Genomic DNA, 17,822 nt, shown 5'->3' on the forward strand with positions numbered 1-17,822 from the left:
CAGGGAACCCGATGGCAAGTGCAAGGCAACGCATCTCAAAACACCGGACAACGAAATTTGTATCTTTATTCATACAAGATAGATGGGTTTTTATACAGCGGTTGTTTTTAATTTGGTTCTTTTTTTTTTAAATAACGTAGATTTACTTACTAACACATTTTACACTCACTCATCGGGAGCGCCACTTTTAGGCAGTGCTGAAATATATTAGCGATGTTCACACTCTAGATCTAATACTAAAATGTGGATTAAATACAGAAAATTGTCAGATGTCCACAGTCTGAAGCGACCTCAGATCGTTCTCATCTAAAACGTGTCACAAATATGTTCCTAATGAATATTTCACATATCTGATACAATTCAAACTTTTTAAATTAGCAAATTATGTAATTTCTTTTAATTTATTGCTATCCAAAGTTATTATAATATACCAACTATTTAACTATTCTGTTTTAGAATTCAAACAACTAAACAACAACATGGGCATGCATTAAGAATATATTAAAATCATCTCATTAACTGGGTGAAATTGAAACGCTTTGGAAAAGTACATTATTACTCTCCACACTGTATATAATTAATAGTTTTATAATGATGGACCTCTCTGAGTAATCAGATACACACACACACACACACAAAAGAAATTTACCACCAGCATGTATGAATTTTTGTTCAAAGAGGTCATTTGACCCAAAGTACGTACTGAGAACAGAAATGATTGTTCAATCACACGTTCTGCGGAGAACTGCACACATCCTCGTTGTCAGCGGTGTGGACGTTCAGGTGTCGCTGCAGATTTCTGTGCGTCCTGAAGCTCTTCTCACAGTGTGAGCACCGATACGGTTTCTCTCCTGTGTGAATGCGCTGGTGTTGCTGGAAATTACTGTAACTGATAAAACTCTTCCCACATGCTGAACAGTAATAGGGCTTCTCCCCGGTGTGAATGTGTTGGTGTAGTTGGAGATCAGTTCCTTGAGTAAAACTCTTCCCACACTCTAAGCACTGATACGGTTTCTCTCCTGTGTGAATGTGGAGGTGCTTCCGGAGATTCCCCCGCTGCGTAAAGCTCTTCCCACAGTATGAGCACGGGTACGGCTTCTCTCCCGAGTGAATACGCTGGTGTTGCCTGAGATTACTCTTCCCAACGAAACCCTTGCCACACTGCGAGCACTGATACGGCTTCTCTCCTGTGTGAATTCGTACGTGTTGTACGAGAGTGCCTCTCTCGCTAAAACACTTCCCGCACTGCGAGCAGTAATACGGTCTCTCTCCAGTGTGAAGGCGTCGGTGTATGTGGAGGGTGCCCACCCGACTAAAACGCTTCCCACAGTCTAAACAGTGGTAAGGTTTATCTCCAGTGTGAATGCGCACGTGCTGTTGAAGATGAGTTGTCTGTGTAAAACTCTTCCCACAGTATGAGCACTGATACGGCTTCTCTCCCGTGTGAGTCCGCTGGTGCTGATTGAGAGTACTCTTTAGACCGAATCTCCTCCCACAGTACGAGCACTGATGCGGCTTCTCTCCGGTGTGAACATGCTGGTGCTGTTTGAGATTGCACTTTTGACTGAAGCTTTTTCCACACTGTGAGCACTTGTGAATGTGTTTTTGGACTTGTCTCGGAGAGATGTTCGTCTCGAAAGTACCAGACGACCTTTGCAGACTACTGGAGCTCTCTGTTGGTTCCAGATTCTCGCATTTAATCTCGATTACCTTCATGTTATTTTGATCTTGAGGTTCTTGGAGAAGTAAACTTGCAGGGAGGACAGGTGGGGAAAAAAAAAAAAAAAAAGCAGTAGAAGACAGGACACCACCTGTATCTCAATCTGAAAGAAGCAAAAGTAGTCAGTCAAATATTTTTAATAAATACCACAGATTAATTTTATCAATTGAAATTTAAAACTACACAACATCTTTCCTGTCTGAAAACAAGGGACTGAGCAAGCACCCGAGTGGCCTCTGATGGAAATGGCTGGATCTTCCTAAACCTGTACAGGAAGAACCTGCACTGGGTCAGTCAGTTTAGTAACGTTAGGGGAGGAGGATACGCTGAGGTTGCGTACAGTAGCAGATGGTGAGATCTGAGAGTTGTCCAGGGATATTAACAAGGCCACGAGTCCTGATAAAGTTGGAGCAAATCTGAAGTTTGTATACCTGAGACACTATCTTCAGGACTGACTTATTTGACAGATGTGCTCCCCAGTGCTCAACTGTTGGATGTGGTTATGTTTTCACCTTCATTTGTTTCTTTATCTATTCAACATAACTCAAAAAAGGAGTGAACAGATTTGGATGAAATTTGGTGTCCAGCTTTAGTATTATCAGGAGGTTCAAGTGACTTGATTTTGATGTTGAGAATGTGTGGCTTGGCGGAGGTATGCACTCTAACATGTGCCATTCTAGTTTCTGTTGTAAAGTCTTCAGGTCACCAGCCCCTGTCTTTCTGTGGGACTTCTAGTGGAGGGGACACTCCAGAAGATGGACAGGAGAGTTCAGATGCTCCAAATACCTCTGTCTGCCTAAGGCTTGTGTGAACATGGAGAGAGCTTTACAGAGTTTTAGCGACCTTAACAGTCCTTTCGGCCAAAGTTTGCGATTGAGACTGTTCTGCAATTCAACCCATCTATTTTTAAAAATCTCTTTTGGTTTCACCAAGCTGATCATTTATACCCATAAGGATGAACATTATTAGAGAGTTGGACGCAGTTGGTAACACAGTTTCCTGTGACGTTATTCCTGTTTAACTGTTTGCCACAAGTCTGTCTTATGGTGTGTGTTTAATTTACAAGCTTTCTTTCTGACAAATAATTTTCATCTTTGTTGTATTTTCACTTTCCCTTCTTCCACATTTAAATTTTTTTGTTTTGGAGAACACCAAAGACCACAATTGGAGGCCATCTACATCGGATCTGCCTTCAAGATCAACAGCTCTTCAATTAAGGTATGCAAATCATTTATCATGGCACACCATCAGCTTGTTCAGTGTGCTGAGTGCAGGATGTTTAAATCATTCTGCCTCCATCATTAGTGATCGCTTTATTTGTGATAAGTGCAGATTAGTTAGCTCTCTGATGGAAAAGATTGCAGCTTTAGGAGGTTCATATCCAGACTCTAGAGAGGGTTAGTGAGAATGAGAGCAGTACAGTTTCTGTAGAGGAAAGTCTGGATGCCCTAGGCGGAGTCAGTAATCCCCCAAGTCCAACATTAGAGCCCTCACAGCGGGGCAAACGGGCGACAACTCGGCGGCATAAACAGAGCCAAAGCTACCGCTGAGGCTCGCCCACGGGAGCACCACTCCTCTCCACTTCACATGTCAAACAGGTTCACTCTCCTCAGTGATGCATTCGCTGAGAAACATGAAAGAGCTCTAGTTACAGAAGGCTCTCTTATGGCACATGAAATTAGCTCGGCCTTTAGGGGCACCAGCAGCTTTAGTCAGGTGTATACCAGGAGTCATAGCACCAGACATAGCAGGTAATCTTCAGGTCTTAAGCAAGCACAGGTTCTCAAAAGATAGTCAGTCAGTCATGTAGGAGCTAACGATAGACGCCTTCATCAATCTGAGGTTACTAAAAGTAACTTTGTAGAGGTGTTTAAATTAGTGAAGACGATGTCCAATGCTGTAGTATGCTCTGGCCCCATCCCAATGCGGTGCAGCGATATAGCTCACAGCAGGTTATGGTCGCTGAACTGCTGGTTGTCCAGGTGGTGCTCTGAAAACAGTGTGGGCTTTATAGATAATTGGGCTAGTTTTGAGGGCACTGCTGGCCTGTTAAGGCGGGACGGTATCCATCCCACTCGGGAAGGTGCTGCTCTCATTTCTTGCAACAGAGAGTTCATAGTCTCAGAACAGGCCTAGTTAATTTCTGACAATCCAGAGCCAAGGCCAGGGAGCAGACGAACAGGCTAAACCGACTGTCTGCTAGCTGCACAGAGTTGTCACTCAGGGTCCACTACATCGAGACTGTGTCTGTTCCCCGAGCTCAACAAAAAAGTAGAAATATTCATAGAGTTTGTTCCAGTAACCTAATCAATATAAAATTAGATCATACTGACTGTACAGCTGCTGCCAGTACCTTTGATCTAACGGTGGGGCTATTAAATATTAGATCTCTTGCATCTAAAGTGCTAATTGTTACAGAACTTATTACTGATCAGGAGTTTAATGTACTGTGTTTAACTGAAACATGGATTAAGCCAAATGAATATATAGCATTAAATGAAGCAAGTCCTCCTGGATACAGTTATATACACCAGCCTCGTCTAACTGGCAGAGGAGGAGGCGTCGCGGTTATTTATAATGATTATCTAGGTGTAACACAAAAACCTGGTTATAAATTTAATACATTTGACATTCTTCATACTAATATAATGTGTGTAGTCTCGAAAAATAAGTCTACCCAGTCAACTCCGTTACTTATTATTGACAGGCCCCTGGAGTCATATTCTGAGTTTCTTTCTGAATTTGCAGATTTCATCTCAGACCTGGTTAGTTCCTGAGATAAAGCTTTAGTTGTTGGAGATTTTAACGTTCACTTCAGAGTGTCTTCTGGGTTATCGAAAACTGTTCGTGTCCATTCTAGATTCAGTAGGGGTTAATCTGAACATCATACGACCTATGGGGGTTATTGAGGTCCCGCTCACTAAAGGAAGGTGCAAGCATAACACATAGGCTCTCCTTTCCAGGTGTAGTGATCGCCACATGGCCCGTCTGCTAGGCAGGAGGTCATTGCAATTAGCCTCTCCTACATTACCGTTTCCAGAGCAACACCTTCATGGGATGCCCCTGTTTTCACTAAGATTGCTATGGGTGTGACTGAATACCCAGCATTATAACTGGGTCCTCATGCCTCCAAGGAAGGTTTTTAAACCAGAGGCTAGAAGAAGGACACGCCGATGTAAAACCTACAGCCTTGTGGTCGCCACAGCCATCTGAGCCTGCTGAGCCACTGTGGCGCATCCCCTGGCCTAAAGAGTGGGGTTGGTTTGCACATGCCAATCCTCACTTTAAATCTATGCAGCAAAAATGGGAAGAAAGTCCTACGGTGATGGAAAAGAGGCAAAATGGCAGGTACTAGATGATCCTGGTCGTCGCAATTTAACTCTGCATGCAGGCAGCTCAGAAGTATGGGTCGCATGTTGATGACCTGAGACAACAGCAACATTCGGCAGCACCCGGAGCAATCAAGCAGCCCTCTTTAAGGATTGCACTGCTTGCTCCAAATGGAGACGGACCTAGAAAAAGGTGGTTCAAACAACACTTGTCTCACTATCACCTGGTTGGCTAGCCACGGTCAACAGGCATCTCACCTAAGCGGTAAGAAAGTAGGAATAAAGAAGAAAACAGCAATGCTTAAGGCAGCATGCTAGAACGTCTGCACAATGCAGGACTCGGGCAACAATAATCATTTCACAGAGACATACAGCTCTTGTAACCAGGGAACTAGCCAGGCTGGATCTTGACATTGCAGCAGTCAGTGAAGTGCGACTTGGAGAACAAAGCTCTCTGACAGAACAAGGAGCAGGCTACACCCTCTACTGGTCTGGTAAAGGAAAAGAAGAACGTAGACTCTCAAGCATGGGCTTCATGATAAAGAACTCCATTGCCAGCAATCTCCAGAACCTCCCAGTTGGACATTCCAACTGTCGCACGTCTCTTCATTTGCCACTACGTGACAACCAGTTCGTCACACTCCTCAATGTCTACGCCCCCACACAATAGGCAGATCCTGCTTCGAAATAAGCCTTCTACACAAAGTTGAGAAATCTCCTTTCAAAAGTCAGTGAAACAGACAAGATCCTCATCATGGGTGACGTCAACGCCAGGGTGGGTAGAACTTTGACGTACTGTATGACCAGGAGCTCTGGGCTGGCACAGAGTGGGCAAATGCAGTGACAACAGAAGGCTGCTTCTGGAGCTGTGTGCAAAGAGGGGTCTGAGTATTACCGACACTTTTCCAGCAGAAAACATGCTTCAAAATGACACCCACAGTCCAAACATTGGCACTTACTGGATTACATCCTAGTGCGCCAAAATGATGCGCCAGACATACTACACACTCCTGTCATACCAAGCACAGACTGCAACACAGACCACTGACTGGTCAAAGCCCAGTGACTGACCATTAAACCAAAGACAAAGAAGGGGCCTCAGGTGAAGAAGCTGCAGGTGGACAGGCTGCACAGCCTGAAAGTGGAGTTTCAGAACAAACTGGAAGAGCATATCATCATCATCATCATCATCAACTCAGAAGAGGAGGATCCAGACCTTCTGGTACCGGTTGAAAACCATCCTTCAGGAGACAAATCCCTGAGGTAAGCAGGATATGCAACCAGGAAGAATAGAGACTGGTTTGACGAGAACGACACAGAGATCCAGGATCTCCTTCAGAAGAAGGACTTCTGTTTTATGAGAGGGTCCTTGCTAGACCAGACGACCAGGCAGCTAAAGCAGCCTACAGGAATACATGCAGAATTGTACAGAGCAAGCTGAGGAAAATGCAGAAGTAGTGGTGGATAGACCTTGCGGAGCAAATCCAGCTTTATGCAGACACTCATGCATTCTATGAGGCATTGTGCACGGTGTACAACCATACCCACCAGGTGCAAGCACCCCTGTGTTCATCAGACAGCACCAGCTTCCTCACTGACAAGAAAATCAACCCTTCACCACTGGACAGAGCACTACAGAAACCTCTTTGGAGACAGACGACAGGTGCAAAAAGAGGTCATCAGGAAGATTCCTCAGCATGCATTGAGGATAGAACTCGACAACCCTCCTACGCAGAAAGAGGTGAAAGCAGCCATTGCAAAAGTGCCACAAGGCTCCTGGAATCAATGGTGTACAAGCTAGGTGGCAACACTTCTTGAGAAGCTCATGGACACTTTCAAGGTATGCTAGGAGGTAGGGGTCATACCGCAGGATCTCTGTGATGCCATCATAGTCTCCCTGTACAAGAACAAGGGAGAGAAATCAGACTGCTCAAACTACAGGGGCATCACACTGCTGTCCATATCAGGAAAGATAATGGCTTGAGTCATCCTGGACAGATTCATCCCTACAGTTGCTGAGGAAAATCTACCAGAAAGCCAGTGCGTCTTCAGAGCAAATCGAGGAACAACCAAAATGATCTTCATTTTGCAACAGATCCAGGAAACGCTGCAAGCAAAGCATGGTGTTATATGTAGTATTCATAGACCTGACCAAAACCTTTGATACAATCAGCTGAGATGGGCTCTGGAAGATTCTCTCAAGACTGGGCTGCCCACCTAAGCGCCTCAGGATCCTACAACAGCTCCACAAAAAGCCAGCTGGGGCAAGGGAAACACAGTGGCAATCTGGCCTGTTCTCAATTGATAATGTGGTCAAGCAAGGCTGTGTCCTTACTCCCACGCTCGATCGTTTTCTTCAGCATGATGCTAAGGGAGGCCAAGGAGGATCTCATAGAAGGGATCTACATACGGTTCCGGACTGGTGGAAGTGTCTTCAACCTCCGAAGACTTCTGGCTTGCACCAAAACTCTGGAAGAGCTGATTCTAGAGCTGCTGTTTGCAGATGACTGTGCACTCCTGGCTCACAGTGAAGAAGCTCTACAAGCAGTTGTCAACCATTTTGCAGATGCAGTGAAAGTGTTCGGCCTGACAAATCAGCCTTAAGAAAACAGACGTGCTGTACCAGAACACACCACACAGAACCTACAATGCCTCACACATCAACATTGATGGAACAGCACTCAACACAGTTAAGCACTTCACATACCTTGGGAGCATCATTTCAAACGATGCCACTGTCTACACCCTTGGTGATTATTGCCTCGTCAGAGCCAGTAGCTCTTCTGGCTGCTTGCAGAACCATGTCTGGAAAAAACACTCTCTGCGCTTATCTACGAAGATCGTGGTGTACAGATCTGCAGTTCTTACCACTCTCCTCTATGGATTGGATGCTTGGGTTCTATATCAAACAAATGCAGGTTCTAGAGCGCTTTCACCAGCGTTGCCTTCGGTCCATTATGGGCATTAAGTGGCAAGACTACGTTGCCAACAATGAAATCTTGGAGTGAGCCAACATTCCCAGCATTGAGGCCACGCTCTTGACCAGACAGCTCTGCTGGGCACTTGTCACGTATGGAGGACATGCAAATACCCAGAGCCGTGCTCAATATAGAAAATATAGGTCACACTTCCAGTCTGAAGCTACCCCAGATCATTCTCATCCAATTCAAAATACGTCTGAGCAATAATATATAAACCTCACCACGCTACTGTGTCAAACATACATTCACGTCAACTACTACGCAGAGTTTTAGAAATAGTCTTCCTGACTTAGCAACTTTGATTGGATCACCATTAGACCCCATCGAACTCGATCAGGCAACTGAATGCTGAGAGTCAACGTTCCGCCATACTTTAGATAATGTAGCGCCACTTAAAAGAAAATGATACAAGGGTCAAAGCACAGTGAACACCCCTTTTTGATTTTTGCATGGAGAAAGTAAATTTAGGACCTTTTTTTTTTTTAATTAAATCAACTGGGATTGTTTTAACATGGTCTACTAATCATGCTGCATAATTTCTGAAAGTTTCAGCAGTCTTCTGTTAAAAATAAAGTTTGGTGGCACTTTGAACAAAGCATCCTTTACCCACTTTTACATGTTACCAACAGCATGCTTTCTTTTGTGCATTTTTTTTTTATTCCTGTGAGGAAAAATATTGAGCTGGCAGTCAACAGATGGCAGCACGTGTTAACGGTGCCTCCCAACCCTTTTGCAGCGACCACTGATGGGCTTCCCAGCATTCTCTGGGTGCCACTACTTTGGCTGAAAACATGTGCTTTGCTGTTACCCTTTTACCAAGTTTTCAACAGAAGTTTGCTCAAAGGCCTAGAAAATCCTCTTTTATGTGATAATTTAACTCGTTTTTTTCTACCAATGTATATGGCTGTTATTGGTTTCATCAGATTAATTAAATTTTTAAAAGTAATATATACATTTTTGGCAAACCTGTCAGTTCTAAGTCATATGTGCAAATATATGTCCATTACATCAACATTTTTTTTGGATCAGTTTAATGGCTTTCATGAAAAACAACTGAAGTTAAATAAATACTTCCTCCTTCTATTAAAAAGTCTTTATATACGGGAAACACGTGCACTCTACTCCTGCTTTTAAAAATACACAGGAGCGTCAGCCAAAATTTATAGCCGTCTGTCCATTATGTCAACATGAACGTTCAAATTGCCTTCTGACTTATTACACAGTTATGGAACAGCCTTCCAAGTAGTGTTCGGGAATCAGACACAGTCTCAGCATTTAAGTCTAGGCTGAAAACAGATCTGTTTAGTCAAGCCTTGTGTTAATGGTGTTTATGAGGTAAAGGTGTAGATCTGGAGGGTCCTCAGACAGAGTGTTTTGGTAAACTGGGATCTATGGATGCTGTCAGTCCCCACTCGCTTGCTCACTCGAGTTTGTTGACGGTGTAGTGGCTGCTGCTTTATGTCCCGGGGCCCCTCATGCCTGTGTTACCTTCTGGCTCTCCCCTTTTAGTTATGCTGTCATAGTTAGTCTTGCCAGCGTTCCTGCTTGTACTCAGCGCAAAATGTATACTGTTCCTACTTATTCAGGTGACATTGGACATACTTAACCTGCGTTTTCTCTCTCTTCCCCTCCAAATCTGTCCATCTGAATTACATGTTGGTCCTGAGATCGAGGTGCTGAACCTCTTCTGTTCCTCGGACCTGCCTGATCCATCCTGGTGCCCTGTGTCTGGTTGGAGTCTCATCGCATCGCTCCTGTGGAGGACGGCCTCATGTGGACAGTTGAAAGTCACACCTGGAGGACGCTCTGGACTCTTACAGTAATGCTTTTATGGCTGAGGACTACAGTTGACTTGCAAACTTTAGGACTGCAGTTGTCATGAACAGTTTTGCACTCAGGTTTCCATCAATGAAGAGTTTATAACATCAACGAAACTGACTTCATGTTAAAACTGTTAATGTTATAGTCATGTTGTCTGTTGTTGTCCAGGTGAGCACGGGCTCCCTTTTGAGTCTGGTTCCTCTTGAGGTTTCTTCCTCGTGTCATCTGGGGGAGTTTTTCCTTGCCACCGCTGCCACGGGCTTGCTCATTGGGGATAGATTAGGGATAAAATTAGCTCATGTTTTAAGTCATTCAAATTCTGGAAAGCTGCTTTGGGACAATGTCTATTGTTTAAAGCGCTATACAAATAAACTTGACTTGACTGATCTTCAAGCATCCATTTTGTCAAAAAAAAAAAGATGCCCCTCACATATTCTATGAGAAATTATCACATTTATGAATGTTTGTTAGCTAGAAAAACAGAAGTGATAATAGTAAGCCTGTTTGTTTATTATGCCAACAGAAATGGCCTGGAGGGCAAAACTTATCAATAAAATGGTGTATTTTTCAAGAACTTTGACATCTCGGTACATGTATACCGTCAATCTGATTCATCCAAAGTTACATTTTTCCAGTAAAACTTATTTTTCTAACCCAAGATAAATTGTTTTCAAACCAGTAATTTATTTTACTTGTAAAATATCTAAAATGTTTAAAAATGTTTTTCAAAATAAATAGGTACTTGGTTAATATTACTGAATGTTTGAAATTGTTTTTTTTTTTAAATAAGAGGTATATTTCTGAAATCGACAGAACACCACCTTTCATTTGGTATATTACACTTGTGTCAACTGTAATTTTCATGTCCTTGGGGGACAAATTATGGGGCGTTCACAATGCTTTCACCCTAGAGAGAAAAAACTAGCACCCTGGTATAACCACACACACACACCTTAAAACAGACCATGTGAAAATTAGAAAGTAAATGCCGTCACACAAAATTGGTAGTGGGGGGTTGCGTGAGCTACTGATTGAGTAGGACGCGAGTTTGTGGGCTCCTGCTGTTTTCAATTAAGATTGTAATTTATTTGCACTTTTGGTCATACATGTAATCTCCCCTTATTCTACTTAGTGTTTGTTTGAACGTTTAATTTTGGACCACATTAAAATGTCTGGAACGAACGTGAAAACTTTTAATACTGTCCAAACACAACTGAGACCTGCTCTACATGCCGCGGCCTTGTCCTCGAGTGAGTCGCCACCACCCGCAGGCTCTCCCTCGCCTCAAGCTGATAATGACATTGCCTCTCTCAAGCTCAAGTTACTTACTTCACCGAGGAAGGACATTGCCGATATTTTCAAAAAGGAACTCCAGGAGACTGTCTGGGATGCTCGGTCAACTATCAAGCTCGATTTACAAGCCGTGAAGACACAGCTGGCTAATGATAAAGTTGCTACTGATGATACTATATCATCACTGAAAGGTACCATTGGGGAGATTGCGCATTCACTGTCTGGTTGTACCGATGACATCGTTGAGATATAAACTACTCTCGAGTCCCTCACTGCTACTGTAGCCAAGCTGGAAAATAAGAAGTGTGAAGACCTGGAGGCTAGGTCACGATGCAACAACGTTAGGATAATAGGAGTCCCGGAGGGGCCTGACATGCACTACTGTTGCTGTAGCCGCCTTGCTAAAGGAAGTATTTGATCTGGACAAGGAGCCACTTCTGGACCGGTCCCACCAGACTCGACAACCTAAGCCCAAGCCTGGTGAACGACCATGGGCCATCGTGTGCAGATTTCATTATTACAGTGAGTGTGTTGACATCTTGCGCCGCGCGAAAGAGCGCCAACAGATTAAAGTCAGGGACCTGACCATCTCAGTCTTCCCGGACAACACTGCTAAGATAGCCTGGGCTCAAGCCACATTTTCTCTCCATGCTCTCGCGGAAGGCGGTCGCATTCTCTCCCTCTCCCTTATCTTTCCTGCTTCTGCTGTCTCGTCTGTCTAGTGTCTATATTTTTGAGAGACTCTCTCCGCACTGCTCTCTGGACTAAAAACCATGGAATTGATAAACTGGTCTCTTCACGCAATTGACACAATCTTCTCAACAAGAAGCCTGGGTTCGGGGGAACCAGCCTGTCCTGCTGGAACGTTCGCAGCCGGCTACACGATGGACGCGTGGGAGGAGTGGCGGTTCGTGTGCCTGGCGGTTCTTTCTGTGGAGGACACTGAAGACATCTACCTATTCGGAACCATGATTACAGGACTTTTGCTGATTGGATTAGGCATTGCCCTGGTTTATCAAGGAAATCAGAAAACGGGGACAGCTGTTCAAAGCCCCATAAAGCTGCCCGACATGATGGAAGCGGTGGGCAGAGCTGTCGGCACTCAGACTGTGGATATTCAGAACTTGAACCGCAACGTGGATAACATCATGGAGAAGCTTTCGGCTTTGCAATGGAAATTAGATCATTTTGGAGACCAAAATGGACATAGTGGAAATACGGAGTAGGCATGCAAAAGAATGCGTCTGCTCGCCAAGACCAAACAAATTCCAATCTTATCTATTTTCGGCTCCCTAGCCAGCACTGGACTTGGCCAAGGCCATTGCTGGGACAACAATTCCCCTGGAGAACACTGCTGTTAGACTCTCTCGTATTCCTCCCCCCCTTCCCGTGGTCGCTGCTTCACCCCCAGTGTGACAGGCGGGTGCGTGACCAGCGCCATCATGACTGCTGCGCTGGGTTACCTCTACCTCCTCCCCAAAACCCCTTCCCCCCCTTTACCCCCTACCCCGATCGCCCCCCCTCAAATCCCAAGTTTTCATGTTGTAAAGTGTACTTGTGTTATTTTGTGCTTATGTGCTGAGGTTTTTTTTAATGTTTCCACACTGTACTCCTCACAGGAGCATAGGGTGGGGGTTGCTTTTTTCTCCTCCCCTCTCCTCATGTTACTACTGTGTTTTCTTTTATCCCTGTCTTCCTGTCCTGTCTACTCCCCCTCTGTCAATTATGTATATGTATGTAAGGACAGGTTGATGGTCAATTTTGCTGGTACAGTGATAATAAAAGGGTTCATTCATTAACGAGGTCAGGCGGCAACTTCGTGGCATTGAAGGTGCACGCTATGGACTACTCCACCCTGCGCGACTTCACATTACATTCAACGGTATCCAGAAGGACTTTGTTTCGGCTGAGGAAGCTGGGGATTGTGTCAAAACCTTGGGTTCTGGGTGAGTTGTAATGATTATGACTACACCGTGTTTTTCTCACTCAGGTTCATGGTTCTGAACTGCAACTTAAATTTTATCGTGGATTGTGGACTTACTCCACTTTAATCTACCACTGCACCAATCTGAGGTTTTCTGTTGTGATGCGCCAACTAGGTTGGTGTTATTTCTGTTTGTTTAAATTACAATATTGTATTTATTCCACAGTATTTTCCTTTTTTGATTTTGTTGAGATCAAGGAAGATATATTCCATTTGCACTCTTACTTTAGCTTTTCTATATTGACCCTTGATGGGCCTATTGCCATTTGTTATATGTATATTGTACTTTTTATGTGATATACTGTTATGGTGCCTATATTTCATCTCTGTTCTTCCTAATAATTCAATTTGCCATTAGGATATTTTGCCAATGTTTTTGTTGGAGTGTTCTCTTTCAGACAAAAGGATACTCTGTAATGTGACAAAAAAAACCCGTATTGTAAGTCATTACGCTCATGTTGTTAATCAGATTTGAAATCAGTAGAAGTCTTTTCTTATACTTCATTTTTTGGGGGTTGGTTTTGCTCACTCTCCGAGTCGTTTTCACACTACTGTGGACGATTTTTGGATACTGTTGGAAACACCGCTGTCTCCGTTGTTCTTTGGTTATATGGAGACTTTGGGTGCGTGTTCATATGTTCTGGGGTTTTTTTTGGGGGGGGGGGCTCTCAATGGCAACTTGTTTCTTTGTTGCTCATTTTATGTAAACAGTTAACAACAATATAAAGGGAATAGGCACACCTTTAAGATTTATTACTTGGAATATCAGAGGCATGGATAATTCTGTCACGCGATCTCCGGTATTTACACACTTGAAACGGTTGAACTCTGATATATTTTTACAGGAGACTTACCTTCGGATTAAAGACCATCATAGGTCGCATTGCGCTTGGGTAAATCAGGTCTTCCACTCTAATGTTAATTCAAAAGCAAGGGGTGTTGCCATTTTAATTAGCAATAGAGCTCAGTTTTCATCCACTAATGTTATTTTATTGCAGAAATGCAGACTCAGTGGACGACCTGTATTGCCCAATTTTCAATTTTATTATTGGGCTGCTCACATTCATAAACTTTGCTATTGGGTGAAATCTCCTGGTGTACATTAGAACTTTCATCCGGTAGGGAATCTTCTTTACCTGCTTTACTTCATTCCTCGCTACCGACAAAGCCCTCCTTGTGTACTGATAATCAAGTGGTTCTTAATACACTTAAGATCCAGTATCAGTTTAGATGGCGCTTCAAATCTGTGAGTACATCATCTTTGGGTCCTTTAAGCAAAAATCACTTATTTCCTCCATTACTTTTGGATTCTACATGCTCAGTGTGGCACGATAAGGGCATTAAGCAATTCAAAAATTTATACATAGACAGTGTCTTTGCAAGTTTTGCTAATTTGTCCTCCATTGATGACCTCCCTGTATCTCACTTGTTTCACTATTTTCAAATTCAAAATTTTATTTTTAAGCTCTTCCCGAACTTCCCTTCTGTGCCCCCAGAACAGCCTTGGGAATGTTTGCTTTCAAAATATTCCTATCCCATTCCTATCCTGTCCCAATCTGTATGATTTTTGGACTGGTTTCTTTACTATTATGTCCACTGTTCTTGGTGTAAATTTGCAGCCTTGTCCACTGATTGTGATATTTGGGATTCCTGATAAGTCTGTTGCTTTAAACTCTGTACAAAAGGATCTTATTGCTTTTACATCCTTACTAGCAAAACATTGTCTCCTGTTGCACTGGAAATCTGCTAAGTATCCACATCTATCTCACAATGGTTGAGGGACACAATGTTCTTTTTAAAACCTGAGAGACTCAAATATACTCGAAGAAGATGTACTGATAAGTTCTTCAAAAAATGGCATCCCTTTATTTCACTGAGTTACAGGTACTTCCCAATTGAATGCGTCCCTGCTGCTGGACTTAATAATATACAGAAATCCATTCCTTTTTAATGTAGTGGTCATACTGAGCCGTTTGGGGTGGGTAGATTGTTTAGATTTATCTGGTCCTTTACGACCTGCCACGCCTACTTGGATCAAAAGGTGCAGGCTATCTGCTGGTACCTCGTATAGTGAAGGTGACATCAGGGGGCGGAGCCTTTTCTTACAAAGCCCCACAGTTATGGAACAGCCTTCCAAGTAGTGTTCGGGAATCAGACATAGTCTCAGCGTTTAAGTCTCGGCTGAAAACATATCTGTTTAGTCAAGCCTTGTGTTAATGGTGTTTATGAGGTAAAGGTGTAGATCTGGAGGGTCCTCAGACAGAGTGTTTTGGTAAACTGGGATGTATGGATGCTGTCAGTCCCCACTCGCTTGCTCACTCGAGTTTGTTGACGGTGTAGTGGCTGCTGCTTTATGTCCCGGGGCTCCCTCATGCCTGTGTTACCTTCTGGCTCTCTCCTTTTAGTTATGCTGTCATAGTTAGTTGCTGGAGTCCCTGCTTGCACTCAGTGCAATATGTATACTGTTCCTACTTATTCAAGTGACATTGAGCATACCTAACCACCTGTGTTTTCTTTCCCTCCCCCCCCACCCCAAATCTGTCCCTCTGAGTTACATGTCGGTCCTGGGATCGAGATGCTGAACCTCTTCTGCTCCTCGGACCTGCCTGATCCATCCTGGTGCCCTGTGTCTGGTTGGAGTCTCATCACATTGCTCCTGTGGAGGACGGCCCCATGAGGACAGTTGAAAGTCACACTTGGAGGACGCTCTAGACTCTTACAGTAATGCTTTTATGGCTGAGGACTACAGTTGACTTGCTAACTTTAGGACTGCAGTTGTCATGAACAGTTTTGCACTCAAGTTTCCATCAATGAAGAGTTTATAACATCAACGAAACTGACTTCCTGTTAAACTATAATGAATTTCCTGGTTCCACAGTTGTACTTTGTGACTCTATTGGACACAGTTATAGATGTGAGTAATTTATAAGTCACACTGTCTGTTATCACCCAGACAAGGATGGGTTCCCTTTAGAGTCTGGTTCCTCGAGGGCTCTTCCTCGTGTCGTCTGAGGGAGTTTTTCCTCACCACCATCACCTCAGGCTTCATCATCAGGGATAAATTTAGCTCTTATGTTTAAAGTCTTAAATTTTCCTGTAAAGCTGCTTTGCGACAGTGTATGCACTATAAAAAAGTGCTATACAAATAAACTGACGACTTATTATCTTGCTAAAATAATACATAATCAGGCCTGATTTCTGCAGCATCATTAGTGTCAGATAAAGTCAAGGGCCTCTTTTAAACGTCACAGATGTGTGTCAAAAGCAAACCCACAGGTTTTGGGGAATATACTCAAGGTCACTGAATATTACATTTTACTTAAACTCTGACACAAAATGAATGAGATATAACCTTGTTCAAGGTCATATTTTTGTTCTGTGTTTTATTACATTTTAGGAGAATTTAACAGCAGGTTCATTTCCCTGTTCCACAGACGGGTAAATACACCTTTATCACTCAATACAATCCTGCTGAGCCAGAAAGAGGAGAAAATATTAACAGTGCAATGTTAAACAAAATTAAACCCCTTTAACGAAACGAACTTCACTGTAGTGTCTGGAGTTTTAATTGTTTTGGACAAATTACATTCCTGACCAGATTAAACTCCTTCAGTATCTCAGTGAGGTTCAGCTGATGAGAACAAAGTTACTGAGAAACTTACCGAGCGACAATTAAATTAAAAGGAAGACAAGACTCTTATGATGAGCATCAATTTAGTAATTAATCAATAATTATCTGCACACACTGTAGCGTTTCACTGTAAGGGGCGGAGTTCCAAATGAGTCTTGATTGTGTGTGTAGTGAGTAAACGGCACTAGTTTATATCCTGTGTAGTGCGCTACAGTGTGTGTAAAGGGCACTAGTTTATATCCTGTGTAGTGCGCTACAGAGTGTGTAAAGGGCACTAGTTTATATCCTGTGTAGTGCGCTACAGTGTGTGTAAAGGGCACTAGTTTATATCCTGTGTAGTGCGCTACAGAGTGTGTAAAGGGCACTAGTTTATATCCTGTGTAGTGCGCTACAGAGTGTGTAAAGGGCACTAGTTTATATCCTGTGTAGTGCGCTACAGAGCGTGTAAACGGCACTAGTTTATATCCCGTGTAGTGCGCTACAGAGCGTGTAAACGGCACTAGTTTATATCCTGTGTAGTGCGCTACAGAGTGTGTAAAGGGCACTAGTTTATATCCTGTGTAGTGCGCTACAGAGCGTGTAAACGGCACTAGTTTATATCCCGTGTAGTGCGCTACAGAGCGTGTAAACGGCACTAGTTTATATCCCGTGTAGTGCGCTACAGAGCGTGTAAACGGCACTAGTTTATATCCCGTGTAGTGCGCTACAGAGTGTGTAAACGGCACTAGTTTATATCCCGTGTAGTGCGCTACAGAGTGTGTAAAGGGCACTAGTTTATATCCTGTGTAGTGCGCTACAGAGTGTGTAAAGGGCACTAGTTTATATCCTGTGTAGTGCGCTACAGAGTGTGTAAAGGGCACTAGTTTATATCCTGTGTAGTGCGCTACAGAGTGTGTAAAGGGCACTAGTTTATATCCTGTGTAGTGCGCTACAGAGTGTGTAAAGGGCACTAGTTTATATCCTGTGTAGTGCGCTACAGAGCGTGTAAAGGGCACTAGTTTATATCCTGTGTAGTGCGCTACAGAGCGTGTAAAGGGCACTAGTTTATATCCTGTGTAGTGCG

General features: G+C 43.4%; 1 protein-coding gene across 1 annotated transcript in view; it reads right to left on the reverse strand.

Moving 5' to 3' along the window:
* Nucleotides 1–487: 487 nt before the first annotated feature.
* Nucleotides 488–17,822, reverse strand: part of LOC132885537 (zinc finger protein 239-like) — a 72,587-nt gene continuing 55,252 nt past the window's right edge. The window contains exon 4 of the mRNA XM_060920297.1: nucleotides 488–1,542. Coding sequence (XP_060776280.1) covers nucleotides 727–1,542 — 816 coding nt within the window. The 3' untranslated portion in view covers nucleotides 488–726. The remainder of the gene's footprint in view (nucleotides 1,543–17,822) is intronic.

This window comes from Neoarius graeffei, chromosome 4 (genome assembly GCF_027579695.1).
Source record: "Neoarius graeffei isolate fNeoGra1 chromosome 4, fNeoGra1.pri, whole genome shotgun sequence".
In the NCBI taxonomy this organism is placed as follows: domain Eukaryota; kingdom Metazoa; phylum Chordata; class Actinopteri; order Siluriformes; family Ariidae; genus Neoarius; species Neoarius graeffei.